Consider the following 17,415-nt stretch of genomic DNA (forward strand, 5'->3'; position numbering starts at 1 on the left):
CAGATTCTGGGCACCAGCAGGAGATCACTCCCTGAGGTTCTCAGAGTCCCAGTTGGTTCATATGGCTCTAACATATCAGAGATGTAATTTGGCACTAGACCAGGAAGAGACTTGTACACAAGCAGAGCTATTTTGAATTCTATTCTCTGAGCGACAGGAAGCCAGTGCAGAGACCTGAGCACTGGACTAATGTGGTTGTATTTCCTGGTTCTAGTCAGGACTCGAGCAGTAGCATTCTGGATGTACTGCAGCTGTCTTACAGCCCGTTTAGAGCCCAGTGAGCAGGCCGTTACAGTAGTCTAACCTGCTGAAGACAAACACATGGATTAGTCTTTCTAAGTCTGGTTTAGACACTATTCCTTTGATTCTGGCAATGTTTTTTAGATGATAAAAAGCTGCTGATGTTATTTATTTAATGTGGCTGTTAAAGTCCAATATTGCCCCAGATTTCTAAACTGATTATTAGGTTCTAGAGAGAAAGTCTCAAGGTGACTGATAACACTTTCTCTTTGTTTCTGTGGGCCACAGACAATGATTTCAGTCTGAGTTTAACTGGAGAAAAATTGTTTGGCATCCACACACTGATCTGATCATGTTCTCCTGCCGTCAGTGACACGTAAATCTGAGTGTCATCTGCATAGTTGTGATAGGACACATTGTAGCTACGTATTAGCTGGCCTAATGGAAGCATGTACAGATTGAACAATGGGGGTCCCAGGAGTGACCCCTGGGTAACCCCACAGGTCATAGTCATTTGGTCTGAGACACAGCTACTAATTCCAACAAAGTACCTCCTGCTCCTGTCCTCGAGATAGGACTTGAACCAGTTTAAAGCAGTACCAGAAATTCCCACCCAATCTTTTAACCTCTGTAATAAGATTGCATGGTCAACTGTGTTGAGGCAGTGCTCAGGTCCAGCAGAACTAAGAATGAGACTTTGCCTGCGTCTGTGCTCAGGCAGATATCATTTGTCATCTTGATCAGAGCTACAAAAAAAACTGCATTTGTTCCATGTACCATTTTCGCTAAAGTAGGCAGAGGAGTAGTTTAACATCTGACACAACAAACAAGTGAAAGCAAGGGATGAAGGGAGAGAGATGGTAACCATACTAAGCTAGTGGACTTTAGGCACACTGATAGAAGAGTACAAGTGTGTCGAAATACCAGTGATCTTTAGACAAGAGTGTGTGTTTACAGAATTAGGTGCGAATGTGCTATATGTTACTATAAGAAGAAATTTTGTAATATTTAGTTGTCTAAGAAGAGCGAAAAAGTTCCACAGAGCAGACACCCAGAGGTGTCGTATCATGAAGACCCAGAGGTGTCTGCTCTGTGGAAGAGGAGCCATATGTGAACATTATCCACAAATGCTGCCATATTCTCCAGACCAAAGCTCATTTAAAATGGTGTCAAAATTTTTCTGTGATCAGATAATTTAAATTCTTTTTAGAAATAATGGATACCCATCCTCCTGAGTAAAGACGGGTTTCTTATCTGTGCTCAGTTCAAAAGCCTGCATCTTTGATGGTATCGGGGTATATTAGTTCCTATGGAATCTGGAATCATCAGGGCACCAACATTCCTGAAAGGTATGCAAGTTTTAGAGTAGCAAATCCCCCCATCCACAAAACGTCTTGCAAAGTTCGTTTCACAAAGTCGCTGTAGCCATCACTTGGTGGTAAAACTGGAATGTGGGTTCCATCGATGCACCGGATAATTTGTGGAATGTTGAACTTCTGTTCGAATCTGCTGGCTATGCTGATGGCTTCTTCTGTTGTGGGCACCTTGATAAAGTTGTGTATGGCCGACGTAACCATTCCTGTGCAGAACTAGTACACCATCTACATTACCGTTGATTTGTGGATGCCAAACCAGTTGGCCACAATTCTGTATTCGGCACAACTGGCCAGTTTGTAATGGTGACCATCATTTCGAGTGGTATCAGTGCAGTTCCTCCTCAGGCTTCATGACTTCTTTCATAATCCCACACAATTTGTTGAAGGACCTGCATCTAAAACACTCTCTCCCACCAGTCTTTGCTTCTGATCTTCATCCAGAGTTTCGTCAAGACCTTTGCAGCAGAGTGGCAAAGCTCAATAACAACATGTTGGTACGTATTAAACTCTTGAGTATCGATCGGCGGCAGCGTCTTTCCTCCATAATCATCGCAACGAAGAGCGACGTTCTGCAATAACCATGCTCATCACAAACGAAATGTAGAGGGACGTAGCTTCATCATGCTCTTCATACGCCATCTTTCTCAAATGCCTGAGTTTGTTGTTGTTGGTGGTGGTGAAGAGGTCAACCGGAAGTGGCTCTATTACTACTAGTTGAAATGGGTACAGCGCCACCTATCATACCGGGGTATGACATGCTTTGTGCCAGTGATGTGATTTATTCACCACCATATATAATTGTAAATTTCCCTAGCCCAAAAAAGCCCAAAAAATAGCTCAAAAAATAATCCAAGTATAGCTATAATCTAATTAATCTCATCATGTAGACCCACTGACTGATGGTGTCAGCCCCAGGGTGCTCAAAACCTGGGCCCCCCAGCTCTGTGGTATATTCCAGCACGTGTGTTTATGTTTATTTGTATTGATGCATTTGGCAGACGCTTTTACATTCATATCCCATATTCCATACTAATATCACCTGCACGAAAGGCTGCAATCTTACCCCTACACTATCCAGTCACACATCTTCAACCTGAGACTGAGCCTACAGAGGGTCCCTTTAATGCGCAGGACATCCTGCCTCGTTCCTGTGCCGAAGACAAGATGACCCAGTGATGCCAAGGACTACAGACCAGCGGCTCTAACTTCACATATCATGAAGACCTTTGAGAGACTTGTCCTGGAGCAGCTCCAGCCCATGGTCAAGCTATTCTTGGACTCCCTCCCTCTTCCTCCTCAACCACATCTATGCTCACCTGGACAGGAAATCGAGCACTGCGATGGTCATCTTCTTTGACTTCTCCAGTATTCAACAGCAATCCGTCCAGCTCTACTGGGTGACAAGTTGACGGTGATGAGGGTGGATGCCTCGTTTGTATCCTGGATTGTGGACTACCTGATGGACAGACCACAGTATGTGCCATTGCAACACTGTGTGTCGGACAGAGTGGTCAGCAACACCTGGGTTCCACAAGGGACTATTCTTTCGCTATTCCTCTTCACCCTCTACACCACAGACTTCTACTATTGCATGGGGCCCTGCCATCTTCAGAAGTTCCCTGATGACTGTACAATAGTTGGAGGTATCAGCTAAGGTGATGAGGATGACTATAGGATGGCTGTGGATGACTTTGTCACATAGTGTAAGCTTAACTACCTGCACCTCAATGTGGCACAAAGGACCTGAGGAGGACCAAAGGACCAGTGACCCTTGTTCTCATTCAGGTGGTAGTGTGGATATCGTGCAGGATTACAAGTACCTGGGTGTTCACATTCATTTATAAACTGGACAGGGCTAAGAACACTAATGCCATAGACAGAAAGGGCTCTATTTTCTGAGGTGACTGAGGTTGTTCAACATCTGCCAGACTTAGATGTCCGTTGTTGCTATGCGCCAGCCTTATCGGCAGCAAGTCTGTGTAGCTCTCAAGTGTTTATATAATTATGTAATTTTTAGTTTTTATCTAAACTTTTTTTTTGTGATTTTTAGTGATCTGCTACCACTACTAGAGCAGTGTACACAAGAGAAGAACTGTTGGCACTGTCAAGGATTGGACGTGGAATTAAACATCCAATTCCGACCGAGCAAAAGAAGCTGTACCGTGGATGCAGAGCTGGAGCAAAATGAAAGGCAAAGAGGGACAACAGGAGGTGGAGGTACAAGCCTTTTCTGCCCTTGGTGATTATGGGAAACATTAACTCTCTACCAAACAAATGTGATGAGCTGGAGGCGCTTGTGCGGAACCAACGGCTGTATAAGGAGAGTAGTTTGATCTGTTTGTCTGAGTCCTGGCTGAATGACAACACACCAGAGTCATGTGTGGACATACCCGGTTTCACAACAGTACGAGCGGATCGTGACCAGAGTACAAGTGTTAAGCGAAAGAAGGTGGTATTATCCCGTTTTTTAATCAAAGATGGGTTAACCCCCGCAATGTGATCGTTAAGAAGAGGATATCTGGAGGATTGTCCAGACATTGAACTGCTGTCAGTTGGTTTCCATGCGTTCTATGCACCCAGAGAGTTCCCATATACAGTCGTCATCGTTGTTTACATTCCACCGAGGGCAGCACCGACAACGGCGTGTGACGTCATCCATGACGCTGTTGCTAGGATACAGACCCAGCATCCTGAGGCATTCATTACAGTCACGGGGAATTTCAACCACATCTCTCTATCCTCCTGCCTGACTGGCTTTAGGTATAGTATGTGGACTGTCCAACACGTGGAGAAAAGACATTAGATCTGTTTTATGCTAATGTGAAGGAGGCTTACAGGGCAGTGTCTCTTCCACCACTGGGTAGATTTGATCACAGCATGGTCTATCTACAACCCACATACAGACCTTGTGTACAAAGACTTCCTGTTACTACCAGATCTTTCAGGAAGTGGTCACCAGAGGCGCATGATGCTTTGAGAGACTGCTTTGATGTCACAGACTGGGCTGTACTGCTGGAGGAAGAAGAAATGGACATTGATATAGACAGGAGGGTCAGCACCATCACTGACTACATTGACTTCTGTAGGGACACTGTGATTCCAGTGAGGACTGTAAGGTGCTATCCATATAATAAACCATCGATCACCAGTGACATCAAAGACCTCCTGAACCAGAAAAAGATGTTGTTACAGAATGGGGATGGAGACAGTACGACAGTACGTCGAGCTAAGGTGGAGAACAAGAAAAAGGTAGAGAGACAGCTGGAGAACATTAACACCACAGAGGTGTGGAGGGGCATGAGTACCATCACTGGATACAGACTCAAAAACTCTCAGTCTGTGGAAGGTGATGGTGACAGAGCCAATACTTTAACCAATATTTCAACAGGTTTGATAGTGTGGCTTTTTCCACCTCTGCTGCTGCTCCCTCCACCCCAACTACTACAGCTGCTTCCTCTATACTGCTTCCACTGTCCAGTTGTACTTCCACCTCAATGGCAACTCGCATCGCCAAACCTCCTCCGCCTGACTGCACCTCCACCTCTGCAGCAACTCTCACCAACAGGCTTCTTCTGTCCAGCTGTACCTCCACCTCTTCTGCAGCTTCCACCACCAGGCATCCTGAGCCCAGCTGCACATCCACCTCTGCAGCAGTTTCCACCGCCAGGCCGACTGAACCCAGCCACACCTCCACCTCTGCGGCAGCTTCCACCACTAGACCTCCTGAGCCCAGCTGCACATCCACCTCTGCTGAATTTCCATTACCAGGTACGCTGAGCACAGCTGCACCTCCACATCTGTGGCTGCTCCCACCGCCTAGCCTCCTCAGTTCAGCTGCACCTCCACCTCTGCAGCAACTCCTGTCGCCATCCCTCCGCTACAACCTCTGTGTCTAACTATAGAAGAGGTTGGAGCTGAGTTCAGGAGACTTCAGTCAGGGAGGGCTGCAGGCCCAGATGGAGTCTGTCCAAGGCTTCTCAGGGACTGTGCTGGTCAACTAGCAGTCCCTCTTCAAAGGTTCTTCAATATGAGCCTTAAGATGGAAAAAGTCCCGGTGTTGTTGAAAACTTCTTGTCTCATACCGGTGCCGGTGGAGCTGAAAGACTACAGATCGGTGGCTTTGACATCTCATATCATGAAGACCTTGGAGAGACTCCTTGTTCATTGCATGAGATTGCAGGTTCCTGAGGATCTTGACCCACTCCAGTTTGCCTACCAGAAACACATAGGAGTGGAAGACGCAATTCTGTACATGCTGCATCGGGCATATGCTTATCTGGATGTGCCTGGTTCATATGTGAGAATCATGTTCTTTGACTTCTCCAGTGCCTTCAACACCATACGGTCTCCCATACTTAAAGACAAGCTTCTAGGTATGGGTGTGGCCCCCTCACTGACATCATGGATTATAGACTGCCAGACCACAGTATGTCAGGATAGGGAGATGTGTCTGTGCCTTAAATGTTTGTAGTGATATGATATGAAAGTTTTATCACACTATAATTGAGAGTCCACTGTTCTACGCTGTTGTCTGCTGGGGTAGCTGCACTACACACAAAAAACTGTAGGCGCCTGGACAAACTGGTAAAAAAGACCAGTTCTGTTGTAGGCAGAAGACTTGACCCCCTCAGTGCTGTTGTGGAGCAACGGATAAGGAGGAAATGATATTCTGTTTTGGATAATTATAGACATCCTCTCCACAGCATCCTGGCAGGTTAGAGGAGCAGCTGCAGTGAGAGTCTCATCTCACTGCGCTGCAGGACTGAGAAGTTCAGGAGATCCTTTGTCTCCACACCTTAAAGGGGAACTCCGGTATTTTTAAGCCTAGACCTTATTTCTGGCATGATCAGGCATTTCTGGCATTTATCTACTCACCAAGAACAGTTTGGCGAAAGTCGGCGTCCTTCGGAAGCTATTTCGAAAACTTGCGTTCGGCGTATATCCATATAACAGAGTGAACAGGGCAGGGACGATGCAGCCTCTAAATAGGGCATTATCTGTCTTTATTTCACCAATACTTTAGGAAGAATAAATGAACAAACGTGTACTATAGCTCTGTTAGCTCATAGGTGCTGGTATGTGGCTACTTGTGGCTATAGGAGAGCTAACGGAGGGATTTCTACACAGGCACTTTACTTTACTTTACTCTACTTCCCCTTTAAGGACTTTTAATAGTGACTGCTGACATGTTCTTCTCAAATTTATTTATTTCGTCATTGATTATTATTATGTGGCGGCTGTAGCTCAGGAGGAAGAGCAGTCGCCCACCAATCGGAAGGTCGGTGGTTCGAGTGACTTTCCCGGGCTACATGTCGAAGAGTCCTTGGGCAAGACACTGAACCCCACGTTGCCTCCCAGTGTATCATTGGGGTATGAATGATGACTGATTAGAAAAAGCACGTAGTTAAGTATTTTAAGATGTGCTTTATGAATGTGTGTGTGAGTGGGGTGAATGCGGCATGTAGTGAAGCGCATTGAGTGGTCAGTTAGACTAGAAAAGCGCTATACAAGTACAAGTCCATTTACCATTTACCATGTGCATGCCAAGAAATGGCACGACCACATTGCAATTGTCCAAAACGGCGCGAACTAAAAAAAAAAAAAGTAAATGCCCCCTGCGGCCGTTTTGCACCATCGCCTATAACTAGGTTAAAAAAATAAACACACCCTGAAAAAAAAATCGGGAAAAAAAAATAACGTCCGAAGTAATTTTAAAAAACCTGTTTGTTCTATTGTTCTATTGTGCTATTGAGTGCTGGGGCAGCAGTTTGAGGGTGGCGGATGCCAACAGGCTCAACGGACTGATTCAAAGTGCCAGTGATGTTGTGGGGCTGGAGTTTGACTCTCTGGAGGTGGTGTCAGAGAGAAGGATGCTTTGAAAGTTAAGCAGCACTCCACAACATGCTGGTCAGACACAGGAGTACCCAGCCAAAGACTCATTCCCCCAAAGTACACTACAGAGCGCAACAGGAAATCATTATTACCTGCAGCCATCAGACTTTTCAACTCAACTCCTCTGAGAACACTGTGCAGACTGTACATTTTCCGTGCAATATTCATTTTTGCTGACGTCCACACCTGCTGCTATACTGCTGTTGTACATGATTATACTCTATATATTATACTATACACTATTTATATTATACTGGTATACTGTACATGATTGTACTGCTGCTGTATATGATTATAGTTCATTTTATTCTATTTTGTTTTGATTCAAATTTTTGAATCCCCCCCCAGGAATTAATAAAGTATAACTAATTCTGATTTCTCTCCTAACTGGCCAGCTCTTTTGTATACTCTAATATTGGATGAGCACCGGTTTCCTCCACGGGCAATTCTAGATGAATCAGACCGACAGCAGCCCAGAAGTCTGTTACTACAGAGTGGAAGTCAGAAATGCCAACGCCTTGGCTTTTCTGTCCAGGTCAGAACAAACTTCAAAGTGCATGTTGTATTCAGTGACAATCCCTAAACACAAAACTTTTCTCACAAACACAGGAGACAGCAGATTATGGGCGTCCTATTGTGGTTGTCATGGAAACAGTGTTGCAGAACCAAGACAAGGGTCCGGTTTTGGACCCAGACTGGCCAAGTATCTGGAGAGCTGAGGTGAGAATCTAATTATGAGAATGCTATTAAGCATTCTCACAATAAAGAGGCAACTGAGGTTGAATAAGATATTTAACTTTTATTCAAATTTTCCCGTCCATCAAATGAATGGAAAGTGCTTTTAACTCTTCAAAAATTTCCTCCTCTTTTCAACCTAACTACTTCTGCGTACTTTCAGCTAGAGACACTATTCAAACTTAAAATGGGTAACAAGACATTCAGCTATTATCAAAGTGTTCATCTTTTTTAAAAAATTAAGCCAATTTTGAAATATGACAGTTTCAAAAACATAAACATTTTTGCTCCTTATCACAGCAGAGTGAGCATTGATAACTTTCAACTTTTTTCATTTTTTCAAACAAATTCCTCTAATTTTCATACAGTTTAACTTACAGAAACAAATTATACTTTAAAATGTAGAAATATTTGCCCTCCTTCAGCCAATGTAACTACTAAAGAGCTCACATTTACAGAATTTTTGCTTTGAGCCTTGAAGCGAGAGAAACCTTTCAAATTCTCACTAACTCCAATGGAAAGTTTGGACTGACACAACAAACAGCTTCAAGTGAGTTCAACTCGCTGCTGTTTAAAAATCTTTCACTCCATTTAAATAGAAACTACATTACCACATTCCTCTAACCTTTCTTGTGCTGACGGGTTTCAAATTATTTTCATGGCTCTTATAGTTTTCTCACAGGAGGTCATAGTATTCCTTCAGCTATTTCTGCTCCTTCTGTGGGGTGTGAGCTCATTAAACTGCAGCTGCTTACACACATTCCTATAACTATGAGGACATCTCTCTTCCACTACTTCTACTAAATTTTCACTATTTTCAGCTTTTTAGCATGCTCAGATATCCTATTCAGCTTATCAGCATTCTCAATGCTGTTTTGCCATAACAGCTTTTTTGCTAGTTATTCCATCAGTTAGACCATGTTAGATCTTCCGTAAATTCTTTGGCCTTTAACTACTCCTGCATATTTTCACCAGTTTCAACGATTTTGGTCTCACAACGTTCAGCTCGTTCAGGAGAATTATGCAGTATCTTGTAGTGTTTCTAACTTTTATACTTTTTAAAATATTTAACTTTTATTCAAATTTTCCCGTCTATCAAATTAATGGGCAATGCTTTCAACTCTTCCTCCTCTTTCCACGGTCAGCTATCCCCATTCAGCTTATCAGCATTCTCACCGCTGTTCCACAGGAACAGATTTATTTTCAGCTTTCTCTAACATAAAATTGTTTGGACCTGTGTTTTTATAGTGATGGATTCCATGTCCTTAGGAATTGCATGCCTTTGACACTCTTTATTAATAAGTACGGTTCAACATCTCGCCTATACTAATAAAATGTCATGTCAACACATCAACCCAAGAGAACAGTTAAGAGGCTGATGGTGGAGCAGATAGCCACAACATTGGCAATGATCTCTACTGGACAAAAATACATAATGATTTGAAAAGAACAAAGACAGAGATCTAAAACGTTGGATTCTTATAAGTAATGCGTTTCCTTGTTTAAGATTAATTTCAAGCTATAAATAATGGCGCTGTCACAGTAATTGAACAAGTGGCAATAGTAGCCCTACGTTTCTGAATTTTATGTTCTGTGTGTATTTATAAGAAAAAAAGAGAAAATGCCTTTTTGACTTTATTTAAGTAGCCAGTTTCTAGGGAGAATCATCCATGTAAACTAACATGATAACCATGTCAAACTATAGCTCTGCTTAATATCAGCATGGTCATTAGTATGACCATTCATACGTGTATTTCAAAATTTTAAATAATTCAAAGAAAAATGTAATAATCCCTGTTTTATTGCTCTAGCTTAATTTCTGGAATGGATGTGAGCGAGAGGATACCTGCATGCCTGACCTTATCCTCCACAGTCACACTGACCTTGTGAATATTCAGTGAGTATCCAAGTTATGCAATAATATTACATATGAAATAATATTCTTATATTTTTATTTAAATTTTCATCAAATATTTTCATCAAATATGAACAGAAGGGCAAAAGGGAATCCAAGAAATTTTGTTGAGATTAAACGACCAGAGACGGTCTTCAGGCCTTTCCACACATCTCGTGTATTGTTCTGCTACAGCCACTCCTCCAGCCTCTTTTTGTAGCTGTGCTTGGCCTGCCTGATCTTGTACTTGAGTTCATGTTGAACTCTCCTCTGCTCCTCCTAGTCCCCTGAAATGTTTCGTTAGTTTTGTTATTACTGCATTATATTGTATATAATTTTATATGATTTAATATGATATATAATATATATATCGTATATAGGGAAACAATTTCAAATAGAGTTGAAAATAAGTACGAATTGTTGAGTTTAGTAAGAGAACACACAGAATGTTCCCAAAACCTCTTTTTTTTCTTGTTAAATTGGTCAGAAAAGAGTGGTGAGTTAGGTCCACCTGTCTTAATTAGAGGTATAGTAGGACCAAAAAGATGGAGAAAGCGGGGTTGGGACAGCTTGAGGGAACAATAGAAGAGAAGAAGATCCTAACAAGGTTAGTTTGGTATAACCTAAAAGGAGGAAAAGAATACATAGGTTTGCATATTTTTAAGTTAAATCCTAGGTGATTTGACATGAAGCAATATGCTTTATTTGCCTCTTACGGAAATTGTTTTGTTCTCAAATGCTATGCACATATGTCTACTCATTTCAAGCAGAAGATAATAATACAGTTGTTCACATTCATATGTGTGTCTGTGAAAATGGAGGTGAACTGGAGTAGTGTGTACTGTGATTTTCAAGAAATATATGTATCTTTATGAAGTACTGACAAATATCTTTTTTTTTTCACCTAAAGCCAATTCTGCAGCTCGAGGGAAGAGGTTGCCTACTCCCTCTGTAGCAATCAGGTGGAACGTGAGGACACAGTGTATGTTGTGGAAACTGGGCGGAAAAGGATGGTGGTGTTTGCTCAGCTGGAAAACCAGGGAGAGAATGCATATAAAACTGCCATCCACATCTCCACCTCCCTCAACCTGCTCTTCTCCAGTCTCTTAGTCAAGGTACACAAATTTTCTATTGTCAGCCTTAATTAGACCAACTTTGTGGTGGCTCTATGGCCTATACCTACATATACATCCTATACCCATTCCACAGGACCAATCAGATGTCCAGATTGAGTGCTACACTGACATCAGAATGGGCACTCAGAGGAGCTGTAACATCAGTGCTCCATTCATGAAGTCAATGTCCAAGGTGAGTTATGGGTGATGGGAGCATTTTCCCTCTGAGTTTTAATACCTGATGTGAACAAGTTTAAGTGTCACAAGTCACACACATATTCAAATTTTAAATTAGCAAAAAATATCACATTTCTAAATTGGTAAGATGTATTTTCTAAGACAATCCAATGAAAAGCCTTCTCAGTGTTAGAATTGGCTATTGTTCATCACTGATGGAGAAAAATAAGAACAATCAATCAATAGTTTTTATCAACACTGTAGCGAGGTTGAGTAGTTATGATTTCAGAAGCCCCTTCACAAGTTGAATAGTTTCTTTCACAGAGAAAACGTCCTACTGCTTCCTACACTGGTGTATCAAATACAGCAGCTTTATGATAACCTGTTAAACATGATTTATGTTTAGACTAATCCAAGCCATCAATTTTTTGTCTTCTTTTAAACATGATCTGAATCAGTTCAAGGTTGTTTCTTCCTTAATTAACTCTTCCATTTGGGTTTGATTAGTCCATCTTAACCAACAGGCTATGTATCATATGCTTGTAATCAGGTGTTGTAATTAAGCCTTTACTTAAAAAATACAGTTGTTCCAGTTGTTTGCCATTTATGGAGTCTAATATGATTGATCATATCATTCTAATATTAAGGTTTGAACATGTATTTTAGATTAAAGGATTGGCTGGTTTAGGTCCTATTTATTTAATTAATCCCATTTTATTAATGAAAAATGACACAGAGCAAGGTCATCAGGATTCTATGCTTAGACCAATACTTTTCATTTATACTTGCTTCCATTGGGTAATATTATTAAGGCATGACATGAATTTCCATTGCTATGCAGATTAAATTTAGATATGATAGAATATCTATCACAAAAATAACTAGTAACTAATGGTCATGCTGGTACCTTTTTAACATCTGTTATGATGTAACTATGCCAACAGGAAAGTTGTTTACTTTTTGGAGCAGTTGATGGAGTTTGCTAAAACCCAAAAAATGCCTGGAATAAGACCCCAAATCCAGACAAGCTGAAGAGCAGATATCCCTGATGTAGGGAAGGAGCAAAAATGAAGAGCAAGGAGGAGGGAGTTTAAGCCATTTTTCCCAATAATCATCATTAGGAACGTGAGATGACTGGCAGGTAAAATGGACAAGCTTGAAGCACTGAGGAGGCAAAGGTTCAACAGGACACAGATCTGATCAGGAGTGAAGTTAGTTCCGTCGTTCAGTGAGTCATCTTGCAGCAGCCGTTTCCTGACAGTCTCCACTGCTGCTGAAATTGGTATGCAAGTAAAAAGTGAAGTCACATCAAAGGACACAGTGGTTTCACTTGGAGACAGTTTCAGATGTTGGATCTTCTTCACAAAGTCAGTGGAGTTCTGTTTGTGATGCAGAGTGTTTCCTACCAGGGGTATTAAGCTAGAGGCAAGGTGTTTGGCAGTGTTATAGGTGACCCAGTTGATGCTGCTGATAATGGGTCTGAGTGGGACTCTCTCCTTGTGTATCTTGGGAAGTCCATAGATGCAAAGTGTGGTCCCCTCAGCATAAAGTCTGTGGTAGAAAGAGCGATCAATAACTTTGTCATTTTCCAGGTCTGAAAAGTAATCTGTGACTTTATTCTTATGATTGTTTTCTAGGGTCCCTCTTCAGGACCTTATAGGTGGTGTTATCACTCAGCAATGTTGTTATTTGTCTGAGATAATTGGCTGCGTTGAGAACCACAGTGCATCTTACCTTTTCCGCTGGGAAAATGGTGACGTTTTGATCTCTGCTGAGGGATGTCACTGCTTTCCTTTCCTGTGGTGTTCTGCTTCTGCCTTCAGATTTTGTTATTCCTTATTGCAGATTCAGTAGCTGTAATTAGGTACAGCACTGGCAGTTGTTGTGGAGAAATGGCAAAGTTGAGTCCTTTGGCTAATACCTTTTCTAATTGGATGAGGTCCCTATCTGATCAGTTCTTCACCCAGTGGTCTTGAATGTCCTTGTCTGATGGATGCAGATGTGTTCCGTGAAGCAATGGCTCTTCACTGCATGGTTTGAAATTTCCACTCTTGGCGTACCTTCCTTGATTTTAACTTCTTACATCTGGTGCTGAGTGTGATATCATTAGTTTCATCGTTGCCAGTCTACAAACATAACATCACAATGCATTCATGGTGATCTCTGGAGATATCATGCACACCTTTCTCACACTTCAACAGTTTGTCAATAGATTTGATCTGTTTTTTAAAATTTTACTAATAAATGTTATATTCACATGATTACTCAAACTGCATTCATATTTTTCCCTTTGCGAAGTAATAGATTATAATTCAGTTCAATGCAAGGCTTTGAATACATGGGTTTGAATTGAATTGGGGGGCACAAGACTTGTGAAATATAGAGGAGGGAGAGCACAACAGCACACAACCTCAAAATACATGGAGCACTGGGACTGTAGAACATATGAAAAGAAGTAGATAAAGTTGATTTCTTTATTTTGCAGTAAGCACAGACAGAAAAAATGTCAGTTTGACCTATTTTTTTTCAATCCACCTGCTCTCTTCCTGTCCAGATAACTTTCCATCTGGAGTTTGAGTTCAACCATTCCACATTTCTGGATCATGCACAGGTTGTTATGATAACTACCAGGTGAGTAAACTAATGTAATTTGTGATATAATGTATTGCAATTTTAATTTGGTTGAAACTTGTGTATAAACCAAATATATCTCTAGGATTTGGATTTTTGCAGCACTTTTCACTTCATATGTGATGATTTAATTAGTATTACTTTTTAATTTTCACTGATTAGTGCAATTTTATACAATATATATAATATCAGATGAACAGCGGTCTTCTGGGTTAATTTTAAATTTTTTTAACCAAAGCTATTAATAATTGTTGTGCAATGGACCCCACCCTGATGAAATGATCAAGACAAAACTTCAATTCCTCTGCCGGAAAAGAAAACAGAGGCCTACTTCTGGAACCAGATCTCATAGGGCATCTTTTCGGATAGTGTGTGTTGGCTAAGCCTTGGAGCCATGGAGCTTGGGCAGCCACAGTCCAGAGAAATGGAGCCACCACCCTTCTGACACATTGTTTTCAGGGATAAGCTTTGGGGTTTGGCACTTTGCAAACCATACAGAAGGCAAAGATAGGCAAGCTCAGTGCTGGTCTCTGAGACATCGAATGTCATCTCACATTAACCGGAGTTGGTGTGAGTAGTAGAGTGATACTTACTATATATAGCTGGGCTCACAGATAAAGGTTCTTGAACCAAGCTCTCAGAGATAAGCTGGACTCTCTTCTGTTCCATAGTTGGGTGATTGGCTGAGTCTATGGGTGTGGAGATACCCCCAAGCTCCCAGCTGAGTCACATTACAATAGATTTTCCAGAAAGAGCGAGAGAGGTTACCTCTATGTGACTGCAAGTTCCAGGGGCAAAGACCCTGACTGCTCTGTGTGCTTATTTACAAAAGATACAAAAAGCAAACACTCACAGTGCCAATCATGTCGCAACACAAGTAGCGTGATGTGATTAGATAGATAGATAGATAGATAGATAGATAGATAGATAGATAGATAGATAGATAGATAGATAGATAGATAGATAGATAGATAGATAGATAGATAGATAGATAGATAGATAGATAGATAGATAGATAGATAGATAGATAGATAGATAGATAGATAGATAGATAGATAGATACGTAAAGAAAACGTACAACACAACTGGTTAATTATCTAAAGATATATGAACCATTTATTAAAATGATATGACCAAAGACATGAACCTTAAGACAACAGTAGAAATGCTTTGAATATGGATGATTATTTAATAAACACTTAGTGAATTGAAAAGAACTAAGGGGAGGGAATGGATCAATTATTCAAATAGTTGGTTGCTATTTGAAGTTAAAGGCTAACAGCTTGGGTTAATTTATAATTTTAACAGTGAATTCTCTCGACACCCACCGCATACTATCTGAAATGTAAGAACAGGACAGATCTTACTTGACAAACTTTCCTGTTTAGTCAGCTCCACACCACAGGTAAACGCCAGTGGGTCCAACTGGGTCTCTCTCGGTTCCGCGTCTCGTGGCCTTCGTTGTGGGTGACTTTCGGGGACTTTAATGAAAGTGGCCTGGACCAGTCGCTCTCCTGCGCCGTAGGGGGCTTCTGGTGGCTCAGAAGCCAAACGGGGTGGTATGTAGGAGTTCACCAGAAATAATGACAAAATTGTCCAAGGGTCGAGTTGTTTTTTGGTTGCTGACCAACTCTGACGAGGTTAACTTAAATTCACAAAAGGTTGACAAACTTAAAGCTGGCTCTCTTTGTGAGCCAAAACCAGGTGGTGCAGCAGCAGAGTTTACAATGTGCTATAAAAAGGATACAGGATGACGGACCAACAAAAAAAAACACAGAGTCTGTCCTTCTATTACTTCATCATGTTCTTTCTTTGTTCAAATCTTTGTCTTCCATCTCATCTTCCTCTCCTGCCATCTTTCTGGTTACTTCATTTCCTAACTCTGCAAAAAAACGTTCTCCTCTCTTCCATTTTCAAAGACTCTCATTCCATCATTAAAACTCTCTGTTATTCTCTTTTTTTCTTCTTCTTCTGTTCTGACTTTTGCATCGCAGTTCCGGAGTTTTGATTCGCAAAGGCGGGGCATGGCGTAGGCTTACTCTACACTTTCAGCCAATGGTATGCCTGAAACTGTTGTGACGTCTGCCTGGGCGTGTTTTGTAAGACGACCTATTCTGAGTTAAGAGCCTGCAACAAGGGTGCCACAAAGGATTCTGAAAACACCATAACTTGCTAAGATATAAAGGTTAAAGATATAACATAAACTTAGGATATAAGGATATCAAAAACAATATAACACGATGATTATGAGTCTCAAAATTCAGATGGATATCTGTTATGACGTATGAATAACGAACCAAACAATGTTATCTTCCTGTGTTAAACATGGAATACAAGAAGAAACAGCAGGATATACATGCAGCTTGTGATTTCACTGAGAACCTTGCAGAACTTGCACAAAGATATAAAGCACATTTAATACAGTTTCAAGATTCAATTAAAAGTGAATCTGAGGGAGGTCATTTAGAGAGATCCATGCAGCAACTGTCTCTGGCTTGGATCAGAGTCAGGGCAAATGTCACTGTTCTTTTACTTTGACCCAGATAAGGTAAGAAGTTATCCTGTTCTGGTTTTCTCCAATACTCTCCTGAGAGGGTCCGTTGTTTGTTCAGCTTGGTTGGCACTAAGTCATTAATGCATTCACCTAAATTTATGGCACAGGTCTGTGGAAAGAGGGACTGAGAAATTCCCCCAAAATGCTTTCATGGGCCAAAGGTTGGTGTAAATTTCTCTTCCTTAATGTAGAAATCCCCCATCTGGTATTTACATACTAATCATCCCCACAAAAGAATGTTGGGGTCATTTAACGTCTTAAGTTTGTATTAAATTCCACACTTGAGTTTGCTACAATCAGAATACATTACAAGATTGGTGATACAGCAACAAGTATCTGTAACAGGAAAGGCCAGAGATCTCTGTTCAGAACTCTTCAACCTGGTATTAGTCAAGTCAAGTCAAATGTATTTGTATAGCACATTTCATGTACAAAACAATTAAAAGTGCTTTACATAAAAGAAAAGCATTGCAGCGGGGAGTGGAAGAAGCATTAAAAATACATATAATATCATAAAGAGAAACAAATTAAATTATTTAAATTGAATTAAAATTATTAAAAACAAGCAACAGTCTAGATAAGTTAAAATACACTGTGCAGATTTCATGCATAGATACATGAGAAAATAAATGTTTTTAACCTGGATTTAAAAATGTCTACATTTGGTTTAATCTCCACTGGCAGTTTGTTCCACGTGTTTGCAGCATAACAGCTAAAGGCTGCTTCTCCATGTTTAGTCTGGACTCTGAACTGTTCTAGCTGACCTGAGTCCTTCGATCTAAGAGCTCTGCTGGTTTATAT

At 41.1% G+C, this 17,415-nt stretch overlaps 1 protein-coding gene across 1 annotated transcript in view; it reads left to right on the top strand.

Annotated features, from left to right (window-relative positions):
- The window catches only part of itga11b (integrin, alpha 11b), a 122,342-nt gene that overhangs the window by 69,917 nt on the left and 35,010 nt on the right, over positions 1 to 17,415 (top strand). The window contains exons 16-21 of the mRNA XM_072385332.1: positions 7,904 to 8,043; positions 8,118 to 8,228; positions 10,055 to 10,140; positions 11,048 to 11,252; positions 11,347 to 11,445; positions 13,984 to 14,060. Of these exons, the coding sequence (XP_072241433.1) occupies positions 7,904 to 8,043; positions 8,118 to 8,228; positions 10,055 to 10,140; positions 11,048 to 11,252; positions 11,347 to 11,445; positions 13,984 to 14,060 (718 nt within the window). The remainder of the gene's footprint in view (positions 1 to 7,903; positions 8,044 to 8,117; positions 8,229 to 10,054; positions 10,141 to 11,047; positions 11,253 to 11,346; positions 11,446 to 13,983; positions 14,061 to 17,415) is intronic.

Source organism: Leuresthes tenuis, unplaced genomic scaffold (assembly GCF_036924035.1).
Source record: "Leuresthes tenuis unplaced genomic scaffold, fLeuTen1.0.hap1 SCAF_5, whole genome shotgun sequence".
NCBI lineage: Eukaryota > Metazoa > Chordata > Actinopteri > Atheriniformes > Atherinopsidae > Leuresthes > Leuresthes tenuis.